Source organism: Oncorhynchus mykiss, chromosome 1 (assembly GCF_057628025.1).
Source record: "Oncorhynchus mykiss isolate SJ-2025 chromosome 1, ASM5762802v1, whole genome shotgun sequence".
NCBI lineage: Eukaryota > Metazoa > Chordata > Actinopteri > Salmoniformes > Salmonidae > Oncorhynchus > Oncorhynchus mykiss.
In genome coordinates, this window is record NC_143022.1 from 42,141,570 (window position 1) to 42,155,056 (window position 13,487).

The following is a 13,487-nucleotide window of genomic DNA, read 5'->3' on the forward strand; positions in this document are numbered from 1 at the left end:
AGCATTTGAAAATACTTGTTTTTCTTTTGTCACACTACAACACAAAAACATATTTTGTTTGTCACACTACAACACCTGCCTCCAAACACAATAAACACAACATTCAAATCATCACCGTGGCTCAGTCCCAGAGGTGTTTGTGGCATAATCCTGTTTATTGTCCTACTACTATTGGGTGGGTCTGAGTTCACGCTGACTAAACAACACGTGACTTTGGTCGGGGGCTGCCAGTGTCGAGAGACTCCGGTGTCCAATTTTGTCTAAGGTTGTGTACATTAGCGACACACCCAGCTCAAGAGCACGCAACGTGTGGTTCACATGCACAAAACGTGTACAGTTTCTCAGAATAACAGTGAGTCATAAGGGTACAGTAACACATATCACCCCCAGGTTGATAACCCATTACATTACAGCAGAATGTTTTCAGACTCCGAGCTGCACAAGTGGAAAGAGTTATTCTCTTTCTGATCCTGACACAGAACCTTACACCACTGCTAGCTACTAAAAAATGCATTAGTCCAATGGCAGTTAGGACACGTCCAACAGAAGCAGTAGATTAACTATGGCGGCATCTGCCATGCCATTTTAATTGTATGAGAGAAATGATTGTTTGAGGAATGTATGTCTGAAATTGTCCAGGTCATTGGAATGTAAAAAAACAAAGCAGTGGATGTTTGTGTATGAATGCACCATAGAGTACCGACAGAGCCAGGGTAGGCATGTCCCATCGCCCCCTCTCTCCTTCCCTCCCCTCCAAGTCGGAGCATTCCAGATCTGCTGGACTTTCCCCTTCCTGCCTTGCTCGGTGACAGCTGTGGGCTATTATGGTACCGCGTGCAGCTAATTTTAATGGCTGTGTCACAGAGGCGGCGTGAGAGAATGCAGCCCCGCCAGCGTCAACAAGAACAGAACCATCTCTGGACGTGAGCCCTGTCCAAGCCGGTGGGAGGGGGGGGGGGGGAATCACGTGTCTGGATTATAAAACAACTTGGAAACAATTCAAGCCTCACATTCATTAATGACCTCGCACGTGTTGCGTTATCCAACTGTTCACGGATTCCTTGTCTGCCCTATCACTGTAAACCATTTCATTTGATATCTTTAAATCAGAGAAAATTAGCTCATTTGGAATTAAGGTGAATTTGAGTCACACAGACATATTTCCATAGTCATTCATCTTGATCTTTCCAAACAGGGGAAAGTAAAAAATGACAAAAGATAACGCTGATCCAAAGTCCACATCAGGCTTCTTATGAGTGTTAAGCAGATGCACTGAGCAGAACGGTTGCAGTATGATAGTTAAAGCATGACGTTTATTGTGGTGTGTGTACTGTGTGTACAAGTGGGCCACAACGGTAGGACAAACATGAATTCAACCCAAAGACTGCTGACTAAATACACAGAGACCGTGATTAACTCAAGGCAAAAACATCCATTCTTATCTCATCATAGATTTATTACATTATAACAGCTCAACAACATTAAATACACAATCTGTTTAGAGAAAACTGTCAAAGGGCATTCCACGCTGGAGTGCATACATACTGTTATGTGATTATGCGAGATTAAAACTTTTACACATATATTGAATTGCATTCCATTTGACTGAGTGAGATGACTTTACATGGCTGAGTACAAAAAAACAGAATGAATACAGTATGGAGATTGAGTTCCATGGTTATGTCCCGGTCCATATGGAATAGGGGGCCATTTGGGGAACACACCCATGAGTACAGTATTATGCAATATCTTTATCAACATGAGTGACTGTTTCTGGGTCATTCCATGAAATGAGTCCCTTTTTCGTCCCTTAATAGAAATTGTGAACCAATTTTGAATTTAAATTCTATATTAAATGAAGTGCCATTTAATATAGACCACATGGACTATTCAATAAATCAGATTTTTTATATGAATAAATTCAACATTTTGACATGTCCCCTCTGTGACTTCTAGGAAGATTTTGACCCACTTGATCACAAACTGTTTCCAAGTTGTCTCTATCACTCTAAAGGCCTAGATATTTTGTTGCTTTCACAGTCCTTTCTGAAAATGGTTAATTTCAGGCGATTCGTGGTTCATTTTAAAGGTAAAAAACAATGGCCCTCATTTTAAAGGTCAACCCCGTTACGTGAACTGAACTCTCATTTTAATACGGTAATATGAGTTTAATAATTTTTTCAAAATAAACTTTCAACATCTACTAGTCAAATCATACCGTAAAAGCAGTTGAGCTGGTTCTTCTCTTTTGATCATTTTCTGGTGTTTTGTGGTGGAAAACCGAGTGGATCGTGCGTAACACGTCAACCCTGTTACCCATAGATAGACAGCATAGAATTGTTTAAACAATTAAAAAACATTTGTGAAGCTTGCATTCAATTGCCACTCCCTGTTGCACACAACAAGCTTCCATTCCCCCTGTAACAAAGGGATTTATGCCTGATTTAAGGCTAAATCACCCGGTTACAGCCAACTCTGCTACGGTCAACCCTGTTACGGCCAACCCTGCTATTTTATTTGGTACTTACCACAGTCATTTTTTAATTTAACCTCTTGAAATGGGAAAACATGTTTTTTAATTAAGTTGAACATGTACTCTTAATGACAGAATGGTTTTTTCCCAGCAAGTTATAGTACCCAAAAGGGACTCATTTCGTGGTACGACCTATCTACTGTATTGTACACAAGCACATTATCTTTAGACAGTGGTGAATACATTCTGTACCAATATAAGACTTTGAATCACAAGGACTTTCAAGTAAATTCCACACAGATAATCAGATTATCTTCATCTACATTTTTTCATTGCGTTATTTCTAGACTATGTACAACATTTGTAGAAAGGCACGTAATGGAGTGCAGCGATTGCATTATCATGGATGACACTTCTTTGAAAGGAAAGGCGGTAATACTTTACTTGAACTCAGCGCCGTAACAGCGTCTTTAACATGTCTTGAAGCTTCACAGTAGGAGGCCAACTACTGCAATATGTAAATATATGTGTCACAACATTGTCATAGTATATCCTTTAGAAATAACATTTGCAATGAATCTTTACTACATGCTTATGACACAGCTATGAAGCATTATTGCGGCTAGTTCAAGTAAAGTGTCACCAAAAAGTATTGTCACAGGCAAATCCGTTTCTCCAGTTGTATGTTAACAAAAAAACAAAAAAAAAGGTGCAGGCCACTGAGAACATTGACTATCCCGGTCATTGATTAAGATGATGAAGCAATGCTACCACATAAGGCAGCCACGCGGTAAGTTTATCCATTTCTACTCCACAGTAAAAAAAAAAAAAAAAAATATTCTCCACATTCATGAGTTAACAGGTCATATTAAAACAAAACAAAAGCAAATAGATAGCCTGGTCCCAGATCTGTTTGTGCGGTCTTGCCAACTCATTATCATTGTCATAGGAGTTGGCAAGACTGCACAAACAGATCTGGGACCAGGCTAGGAAGAAAATACTTTACCTTAAAATTACACATATACCCTTTCCCAAAAGGGCTATTCAATAATACAAGGAGCAACCCCTCCAAAGTCTAAACAGAGTTGAACAACACCAACCACCCAATGTACCAATACCTGACCTGGGTATAGCCCAGTCTCTGTCTTCATCTGTCAGACAGACACAGTGCACTGAGAATACTGAAGGAAGAGTGTGGCTGCCCACAGGGCCACAGTGCTTAACCTTTAACCCTCTTCCTTGACCTCCAGGCTGCAGTCAGTCTGCTGCAGCCTGGCATAGTGACGCATGCCTGGCATCTCATTCAGTCTCACTCATAGAGCAGAAGGACTTATATGGGATGATCAGAATGACTGTGCAGCTTGTGTTGTTCTAAAGGCACAAATCACTGTACTGTTCTATGTGGGAGGGTGATGCTGGGTGAGTCGTCTGAGGACTCAGTCTAAGAACGAGGCACTGATTGCTTTGAAATCAAGGCACTGTTTGAGTAAAGGCTCCATAAAACGGATAACATTGTGTGTGTGTGTGTGTGTGTGTGTGTGTGTGTTAGTGTGGTTACTGTGTGTACCTCCAGCAGAGTTCTCTGTGATAAGGGGGCAACGGGCCCCTCAGTGTGCTGGGATATGGTGATTGTTGACTCCATGAGTCCCCAGGAAGCCCAGCCTCTGTTTATTCTTCCTTTGCTCTGTCATCTGTGGAGAAGATAAGGAAAGAAGAACTTGTTCAATATAAGCTACACACAGCATTTCCAGTTTGGGCAGTATCAATGGAATCTGGCAATGTAGCCAACAAATAGTCAAGAGTCAGCCCAGGTTACACCGACAGTAATCTCAGAACGCAAAATCCAATCTCAGTTTTACTAATTTGTGTACATTTTAGGCAATTTGTGGGATAGTTCCTAAACTGAAATGTCCAAAGGAGTCCATTTGAGATGTCCATCTTTCCAGGATAGCTTTTCACTGTCTTTAGTTTACACTTCACAACACGGTTCCTGATATTCACCATTAGTGAGAAGAAACACAATGTACCGGTCAGTATCTGTAATCTCTGTTCTGAAGACCTGGCTCAGTTCTCGGTGTTCACACATGGCCGGAAAAAGCCTCTGTCCTTAATTAGCCTCGATTTCCTGTTTGACATATTCACCCTGCACAATGTAATATTCCAGAAACAACTGTCTGACTTCAGACAAGTCCTTAACAATCTTCCTAGGTAAACACAGTATAGTCTGCGATACCATGAACACCAGCACTCTGATTGATTTGCCAACCTATGAGGAATCAATCACAACCCATGACTACTGTTTCAGCTCTGTTTTTACTGTGAAGTTATTTTCTCTATTCGAGTATAAGAGAGCTAAGTTCACAAAACAACATGCAGGAGGTCAATGTTCCAGCTCTGTTTTTACCACGGCTGTTATTTTCACTATCTGAAGTGTGACCCTTTATGTGGTTGTCCCACTTAGCCATCTTAAGATGAATGCACTAATTGTGGATAGGAGCGTCTGCTAAATTACTCAAATGTAAACAAGTCAACATGGGGTGTTGTTTACACGGACATCTGGGCAGCAGAACAGGAACAAACAAGGAGAGGCCTGTGACTGCACGGAGATCACATGCAGGAGAGGCAGGTGATGGTGTTGTAATGATCAGGTGATGGTGGAGTGATGACGATCGGTCAAACTACTTGCTGCATCATGACTAGTCAGCCCAACAGCCACAGGCTCTCTGGAAGGTCAGGGAGGGACATGGCATTGTACAGCAAGGCATGATAACCTCAAGGAAAAGGACAAGTGCATGTGAACTGATAGGAATGATTCACCATTGTGATGCAAGTGAAGAGACCCATGACGACTCATGATGGTGAGAATGCTGTTCATTGTTTACAGCTCAGCGTTCAACACCATAGTGCCCTCCAAGGTCATCCCTAAGGTCAGTACCCTGGGCAACTGGATCCTTGACTTCCCGACGGGACGACCCCAGGTGGTAAGGTTGGGTAACAATACATCCACCCAGATCCTCAACACGGGGGCCCCTCAGGGGTGTGTGCTCAGTCCCCTTCTGTACTCCTGTTCACTCATGACTGCACAGCCAGGCACGACTCCAACACCATCATTATGTTTGCTGACGCCACAACGGAGGTAGGACTGATCACCGACGATGATGACACCGCCTATAGAGAGGTCAGAGACCTGACAAACTATTATGACCCCTCTATGAGAAGATGAATCTCACAACCACAATGGTGTTCTCCGATTTGCTCTACAACCCTGACAAGCGTCTTGGGACTGTCTGAACCGGCTGAAGTCGGTTCAGCCGATCTGCCAACCTCTGTCTGTAGCGTCCGAACAGTTTGGGCTACGCGCTAATATGACCCCTCTGTGGAAAGGTGAGACTCTCACAAACACATAAGTATTTGCTCTAGGACTCCCACAGTCCTCACAAGACTCGTCTGAAGGTTCCCGGTGCAAGTAAAAAAATATATAATGGAAGTATATACAGAGACTGTTTAGTGACAAAAATAAGGGGTTAAATACATGTTATTTTTTTTTTTTTACAAATCATAAAATACATTTGGTATGTATTGTTTTTTATACTTCAAGGGGTCTTAAAATTCTAAATCAAATAGCAAAATGAACCTGGTATGAACTTAAAACAAATAGCTTAGTAGTAGCCCCCCTCCCCCTGATTAGCCTCTTATGGGTTAAAAAGATACCAATGAAGAAAGTCCATACTGCGTGGACTACACTCTGACCAATCAATGACATACAAAGATCAGTTAAGTGTTAGGGCCTAGGACGGTGGCCCTCAAATACCGACCCGTGACTTTTCCAATAAGAAGCACTCATTAAACGTTGAGTGCCACAATGAACATGCCATTTGAGTTGCGCGGCCTTGTCTTAAGTGTATGAACTAATGCCTTGTTCAACGACAGTGCAGTACCTTCTCCTTTAGCTCGAACAGCTGGGAAGATAGCAGGGACACTAGTTTGACGGTGCCATCCAGTTTCTCCTGTAGGGAGCGCATCTCGTTCTGCTCACTCTCCCCCTCGCTGCTCACCAGAGACATGGCCCGCATCCGGGGGAACCAGTCCAGGTTCTTCTCCTGGAGAGAGAAGGGGGGAGGAAGTGAGAGAGAGAAGGAGAGAGGGTGAGAGGAAGCGAGAGAGCGGGAGGAAGCGAGAGTGGGAGGAAGTGAGAGCGAGAGAGATTTGATTTCAAAAGAACATTTATTGGCCCAAATTAAACGTATTTACATAGCAGATTCAATGCCTATTCAATTCAGAAGTTCAACACTGCACAGCAGTGTTTACTAAGCTAAAACCAGAGGGAGAGAGAGGGTACGAGAGGGTAAGAGAGCAGCAATGGAGAAAGGAGAAAAGTGAAAGCGAATGGGATGGGAGAAAGAGGGGGAAAGACAGAGGAGAGGAAAAGTGTGTGGGAGGAAAAAAAGGAAAGATGAAGACAGACAGGCTGACAGAGAGTGAGGGAGCCAGGAAAATAATGCATGCATGTATGTGTGAGTGAGTGAGAGTGAGTGAGTGAAAGAGAGAGAGAGAGAAAGAGAGAGAGGATGGGTATATTAAGCAGTACATCTGAGGGAATTGGTCCAAGTTCCTCACTTTAGAGGAGTGTGATTACTTTTAACCAGGCCTGTTTTCTCCCAGCCAGACACTGCAGTAAGCTGTACAAAGATCTGCTCACATAAACTGGCTGTAGTAAGCAGTACATTAACAGTATAGCTTCTCAGACAAACTGACTCCAGATCAGCCGGCCACTGGCTGCGTACTGCAGTAAGCTGAACAGTATATCTCCTCAAAGGAACTGACTCCAGATCAGCCTCCAGGAGCTCAAATACAAAAACATTGTGTTTCTAGTGAAGCAGTGAATAAAATGAGTAGGCCTATGTGGGGGAGCTCACGTGTTAGTCTTTAGTAGACACACTAGACATATTTACTATGCTGAACTGCAACAGAGAGCGATCACTACCTGCATCAGAGATTACTACCTCAAGTGGCCATAAAGGACAAAATACAGAGGAAAATATAGACAGAAATACATGCACCTATAGCAGCATTATATAATGGGTTTAAGATGTGTCTGCCAATATCTGTGTGCACGTGTCGGTTTGCCATGAGACAGATAGATCGCCGTCAGCTGATGTTATGTAAGATCTTGTTGCCAGTTTGGCTGAAAAACACAGTTTAAAAGGTGCTGATAGATATGGCTGGCACAACGTAGAGGTAGGAACAGGAGGATTTTATCCCACCGCTTATGTAAAAACAAAGATACTGTACAGGAAAAAGAGGAGAGATCGTGAAGAGACAAAGGGAGCGGCAGTGTTTCTTTAAACAGCACTTTTTCAGTGAGCTCATCTCCATAATGGCAGGTAGCCTAGAGTTTAAGCACGTTGGGTCAGTAAACGAAATGTCGCTGGTTCAAATCCCTGAGTCGACGAGGTGGAAAATCTGCTGACGTGCCCTTGCACAAGGCACTTAACCCTAACTTCTTCTGTAAATCGCCCGCGATAAGAGCATCTGCTAAATGACAAAATGTAATATGTAAATAACAGGGGACCACAATGGAAATAAGTCCCAGAGTTTATTGTGTGTTATCCTCAATGATTTTATTCATGTGCATGTATGGCTTTTTCAAGTTTTATGTGTGCATGTTTTTAACAATGGTTGAATTAATAAACTAAACAGAGCATTTTCACCCCATATCCAGCTTCCCTCCATTCCTCAAATAACGTTTATAGATATGTTTGAGCAATTGAAACATTGTAGGCGTACAATTTATTTGACAGTTTTAGAAGCATAAAGTTGAGTATATGAACTACTTTCTCTGTTTTATAACAAGGCCCTAATTAATAGCAGGTGCAAGTCTAACTAGGATGTATTTGCCAACAGTGGTCAGCACAGTGGTCAACACAGTTGACTTAGTCAAAGGAAATGAATGCTGTTGAAACTTTGTTCAGTCTTGACAGTCACTGAGTAACCTTTATTTAACCAGGTAGGCTAGTTGCAATTGCGACCTGGCCGAGATAAAGCAAAGCAGTGCAACAAAAACAACAACAGAGTTACACATGGAATAAACAAGTGTACAGTCAATAACACAATAGAAAAAAAGTCTATATACAGTGTGTGCAAATGGCGTGAGGAGGTAGGCAATAAATAGGCCATAGTAGCGAAGTAATCACAATTTAGAATATTAACACTGGAGAGATAGATGAGCAGATGGTGATAGAAGTAGAAATACTGGTGTGCAAAAGAGCAGAAAAGTAAATAAAAACAATATGGGGATGAGGTAGGTATAAATATTGACATCCCTTTTTTCAATATCTTTCAATATTTCACCCTGCGAGGATAACAGCGCTTAGCCTTTTTCTCAAACATTTTATGAGATGACGAACAAATTGAAAGCTTTGTTAAGACTGTTCCTCCATACAGAATCCTTCCAGATCCTTGATATCATTTGTCTGTGATTATGGACTTCAATTCAAATGGGTTTTAAGCCCGGGGACGGAGATGGTCATTGCAAAATGTTGACTTTGTGGCTAATTAACCATTTCTTTGTGGATGTTGATGTATGCTTGGGGTTATTGTCTTGCTGGAAGATCCACTTGCGGGTTTTTGTTTTTGTCTAAAATGTCCTGGTACTGGGTAAAGTTCATTATGCTGTTGACCTTAAAAGGGCCCCAGAACCAGTGGAAGCAAAATAGCCCCATAACATCAAAAGATCCACCACCAGTAGGTATGGGGTTATTTTCTGCTCTCTCATTTCGACCCCAAACCCACCACTGGTGTTGAGATCTCTATTTTTATGAAAGCTGACAAAAGCACAGGTTCCAATCCAGGTTCAAATGCAGTTTTGAAAACTCCAGGCGTTTACATTTGTTGGATGACATGAAAATTGGATCTTCCAGCAAGACAATAACCCCAAGCAAACATAAAATGCACAATTGTTTTTTAATTGACCACAAAATCAACATTTTGCAATGGCCATCTCAGAGGGCTTTGCACATTGATGAGCATTAAGGAGATTTACGAGATTCTCAATTGGTATCGATTCTCGAGAGACATTACAGTAATGTAAAAGTTCTAATTTCGCAAGTCTCGAATGCTTCCTGAGGAGGTCGCACACAACATTTGGACGACAATTACTCCCCACCAGGAAGGGCAATATAAACAGAATTGTCTTGTTCAGCCCAATAACCCTACAGTACAAATCGTAATGGCAGGGCAATTTATTTTGAAACAGCTTAAATGTATAGGCATTTTCATTATATTCATTATATCATGATTCATTCCGTTTTAATCTTAAATAGCATTAAAAAGCCGGTTACTCAGACATGGATGCCTTTAAGGGAATCTCAGAACGCCGTAATTTATTTAAATGCAAAAGTCAGCAGGAACGCAAGAATCAACTGCCTAGTGAATTAACAACTTTATGTAATGGTTTGCGCATGATATTGATGAAATTAAGCAAGGTTTGTTATAAAGTAGGCTGAATGCCATTGTTTAACTAACATTGGCTTTCTAGCTAACTCAGCTATTAAAGTTAGTATGTGAGGAGTATACATACATTTTTGCTTAGCTTGCTACCTAGCTCTGGATAATATGAGTGATAACGTTATTGTACTTTCATATTTGTTTGAGAGGGCTAAACATGAATTGTTGTTTGTTGAAGTTACTTTATGAAGCAAATGATGTTTGTTACCAGTAGCTATCTAGTGGCTACTGTGACATTTACGATACATTTTAGCTGCGAAGCAAGAAAGTCAGCGGACCCGGGTCGTGACATTCCAGTTGAATTCCAGTGAGCTCTCAGACTCCAGAATAGAAAACCATTTAAAACCTGTGGTTTGAATTGAAGCGGACAGTCCATAAGAATCGAAAGATTCTGTATGGAGGAATGGTCTAACATCCCTCCCAACGATGTTCTCCAACTCACTAAATATTTTAGAAAAAGGCTCAGTGCCATTATCCACGCGAGGTGAGGTATTGGGAGAATCTCAAATGCACTGTAGAAGTTTGTTTAGTCACTGAGTGTGAAAAGGGGAGAGAAAGAGAGCGAGGGAGGGCAGAGGCATTGAGCGAGAGGGCAGAGGCATTGAGAAACAGGTGAAGTGAGGACAGACTGGCCGACAGACCACAGGAGCCTGACACGACACGCTAATTCAGTTAGCCCTGAGGTGGGGCAAAAATAACTTCAAAACAACAGCCCCTTCTCTCAACATACAGAGGGAAAAGAGGGCCACTGTGGGGCACAAAGACATTTTCTCATGAACGTCTGCAAAAACAACTAGGAACAACAGATCCTGTTTAACCCAGACTCAAATGTGACCGATTGATTAAGCATGCCCAATAAATCCAATTAGGAATGAACGAGAAGGGACATAATGTACCCTTTAACTACAGTTTAGTTTATTTGGAGAGAGAAAGTACAAACACATTGAACAAACAATCGTCTAATGCACTGCAGTATAGTGTTTCTAGCTCACGTTAATTTAACAACCTTAACTAGATGGACTTTAATGGAAACAAAAGGAAAGAAATACATGACCAATGTTTCATAAATATAATAATAATCACATTAAATGACATCCGTACATTCTCGTAATTACATCACAGACCAGATGTCTACAATTAAATGCGCGAAGCAAATGTCATACAGTGGTTTGGCCTTTAAAAGTTGCAGCGTACTGCAGCACAGCTTGCATGATGCCACAGAATTCTATGGCACGTTATTTAAGTGTCAGCCATTGTAACCATTAAAGCTAGTTAGTGGTAGTTTGACCACCAGAGGGCATCTTTGAGAAGCATTTGATAGCCTTCAATAGTGATTGTACTAGAGAATATAAAACCTTTTTTTGTAAAACATAGTATATGGGACTGATTTTAAGAAATTTTGCTGAATTAATTTGATTAATATTATGGTGTTTCTATTCCAAGAAAAACGAAAAACTCAGTGTTTCAGTTAGGATGGAACGGAAAATATGGCACTGTACAACATGGTGGTCGGGAGTGGCTACAGTACTAAGAGCTTAACATTTCCACACTCTAATTGTAGTCTAACCAATAATGGCGGGGTGAGGAGTACTGGAAAGGTGTGACTTTCAGCTTAGAATTGGCCAAAAGTATACAGCAGAGAGCCGATTGTCCTCACTTTGATTATGCTGTGACAACATAATGTAGCACCATGACCAGGATCTCTATTAATTTAAGTGAACAGATTTGGGTTTTCAAGAGGAATGGAAAATCTACTTGAGACATAAAAAAAAAAACTGGTAGACTTGTGGATTTTGGCCACGGACAGTGCTATTCGCAAATGTAAAACTTTAGCGCACTTAAGCATTGAATACATTGCAAGTAGGGGGATGTTTACGCCTACAGAAGCCGGGCTATAAAGAGTATTGTGCTGCTAATCGGGCTACAAGTGTTTGAAAACCTGTTTTCAAAATGCGACCAGCTGTCCATCAATACTGTAAATAAAAACACAGCATCTTATTTACATTCTTTATTGTAACCACAACGTCACAAATCATTTCTATCTACCTTTCCAATTACTTTTAAAGTTTGGATTTACAAATGTGTGCTTACATGTCATTTTTCGTTGAATTCCGGTTTGGATTTAAGTATAACTTTTGACTGAAGCCGTTAGTGAGAGACTGGCACTAAGAACAGTGGGAATGTTTCCCTAGTCAGTGCAATTATTAGTGCAATGCCCCTTAAAGTGTTGCTCTGTGCTACCCAGTGGGGCGGAGTAACCACTGCCCTCGTGCCTTGAACCTCGCACGCCCACCTCTATTTCAGTGGATTCAGCTGGAGAACTGCAAGGCAATCCCATTGTGCACCACTCGGGGGCCATGACCAATATATATTGTCCTGCTAATAACAGGGTTAATAATATATCTGTGAGAATATCCAAGGGGCTTTTATCTATTTAAAAAAAATGAATAATAATCGCTTTGTTAAGAAAATAACAATATTTTGGACATGATTTTGTTTTCAAATAATGTAAAATGAACAAGAAAAAGGCCATTCTTGAACATGGGGTGCAATATTGTTGCTAATTTGTAAAAAAGCCTGTTTGTAATTCAGAATGATTTATTTATGTTTTCAGAAGGAGAGCAACCAAAAGCCTACAGTCATCTCATCGGTCTCCCAGTCGAGGCCGGCACAGGTATTGAACCAGCATCTGTAGCAACAAAGCTATTTCAAAATGGCGCCGGAGGAGATGGCCGCCGTTTTACTGTCTCCTAACCAATTGTGCTATTATGTGTTTTTTCCTGTGATATTTGTAAATGATTTTGTACATAATGTTTCTGCAACCGTATCTTATGGCAGAAAAGAGCTTCTAGATATCAGAACAGCGATCAATCACCTCGGATTAGACAAAGATTTTTTCAACAACAACAGCAGCAAGCAGGACTCACACGATATTCTCCAAACACCCCACAGGGCAGACATCCCAATTATTCGCAAAAGTAAGAGACGCAGAGGAAGAAGAGCTGTATGCCTCGTCCGGACCCACAGCAGGCAACAGGGAAAGCTGCCGTTACCGTCAATATTACTCGCCAACGTGCAATCATTGGACAATAAACTAGACGAGGTACAATCACGAATATCCTACCAACGGGACATCAAAAACTAATATCCTATGTTTCACGGAATCGTGGCTGAATGGCGAATGACGACATGGATATTCAGCTAGCGGGATAACAGCACAGGGGGGTGATCTGTGCATATTTGTAAACAACAGCTGGTGCACGAAATCTAAGGAAGTCTCTCGCCTGAAGTAGAGTATATTATTCAAAATTTCAGGCCACACTACTTGCCTAGAGAGTTCTCAGCTATACTTTTTGTGGCTGTTTATTTACCACCACAGACAGATGCCGGCACTAAGACCGCAATCAGCCAGCTGTATAAGGAAATAAGCAAACAGGAAACCACTCACCCAGAGGCGGCGCTCCTAGTGGCCGGAGACTTTAATGCAGGGAAACTTAAATCTGTTCTA

At 41.4% G+C, this 13,487-nt stretch overlaps 1 protein-coding gene across 2 annotated transcripts in view; it reads right to left on the reverse strand.

Moving 5' to 3' along the window:
• Positions 1 to 1,435: 1,435 nt before the first annotated feature.
• The window catches only part of LOC110522681 (inositol 1,4,5-trisphosphate-gated calcium channel ITPR2), a 162,849-nt gene continuing 150,797 nt past the window's right edge, over positions 1,436 to 13,487 (reverse strand). For both annotated transcript variants that reach the window (XM_036977399.2, XM_036977393.2), the window contains exons 55-56: positions 6,412 to 6,573; positions 1,436 to 4,164 (exon numbers count right to left, since the gene is read on the reverse strand). In XM_036977399.2, the coding sequence (XP_036833294.2) occupies positions 4,081 to 4,164; positions 6,412 to 6,573 (246 nt within the window). In that variant the 3' untranslated portion in view covers positions 1,436 to 4,080. The remainder of the gene's footprint in view (positions 4,165 to 6,411; positions 6,574 to 13,487) is intronic.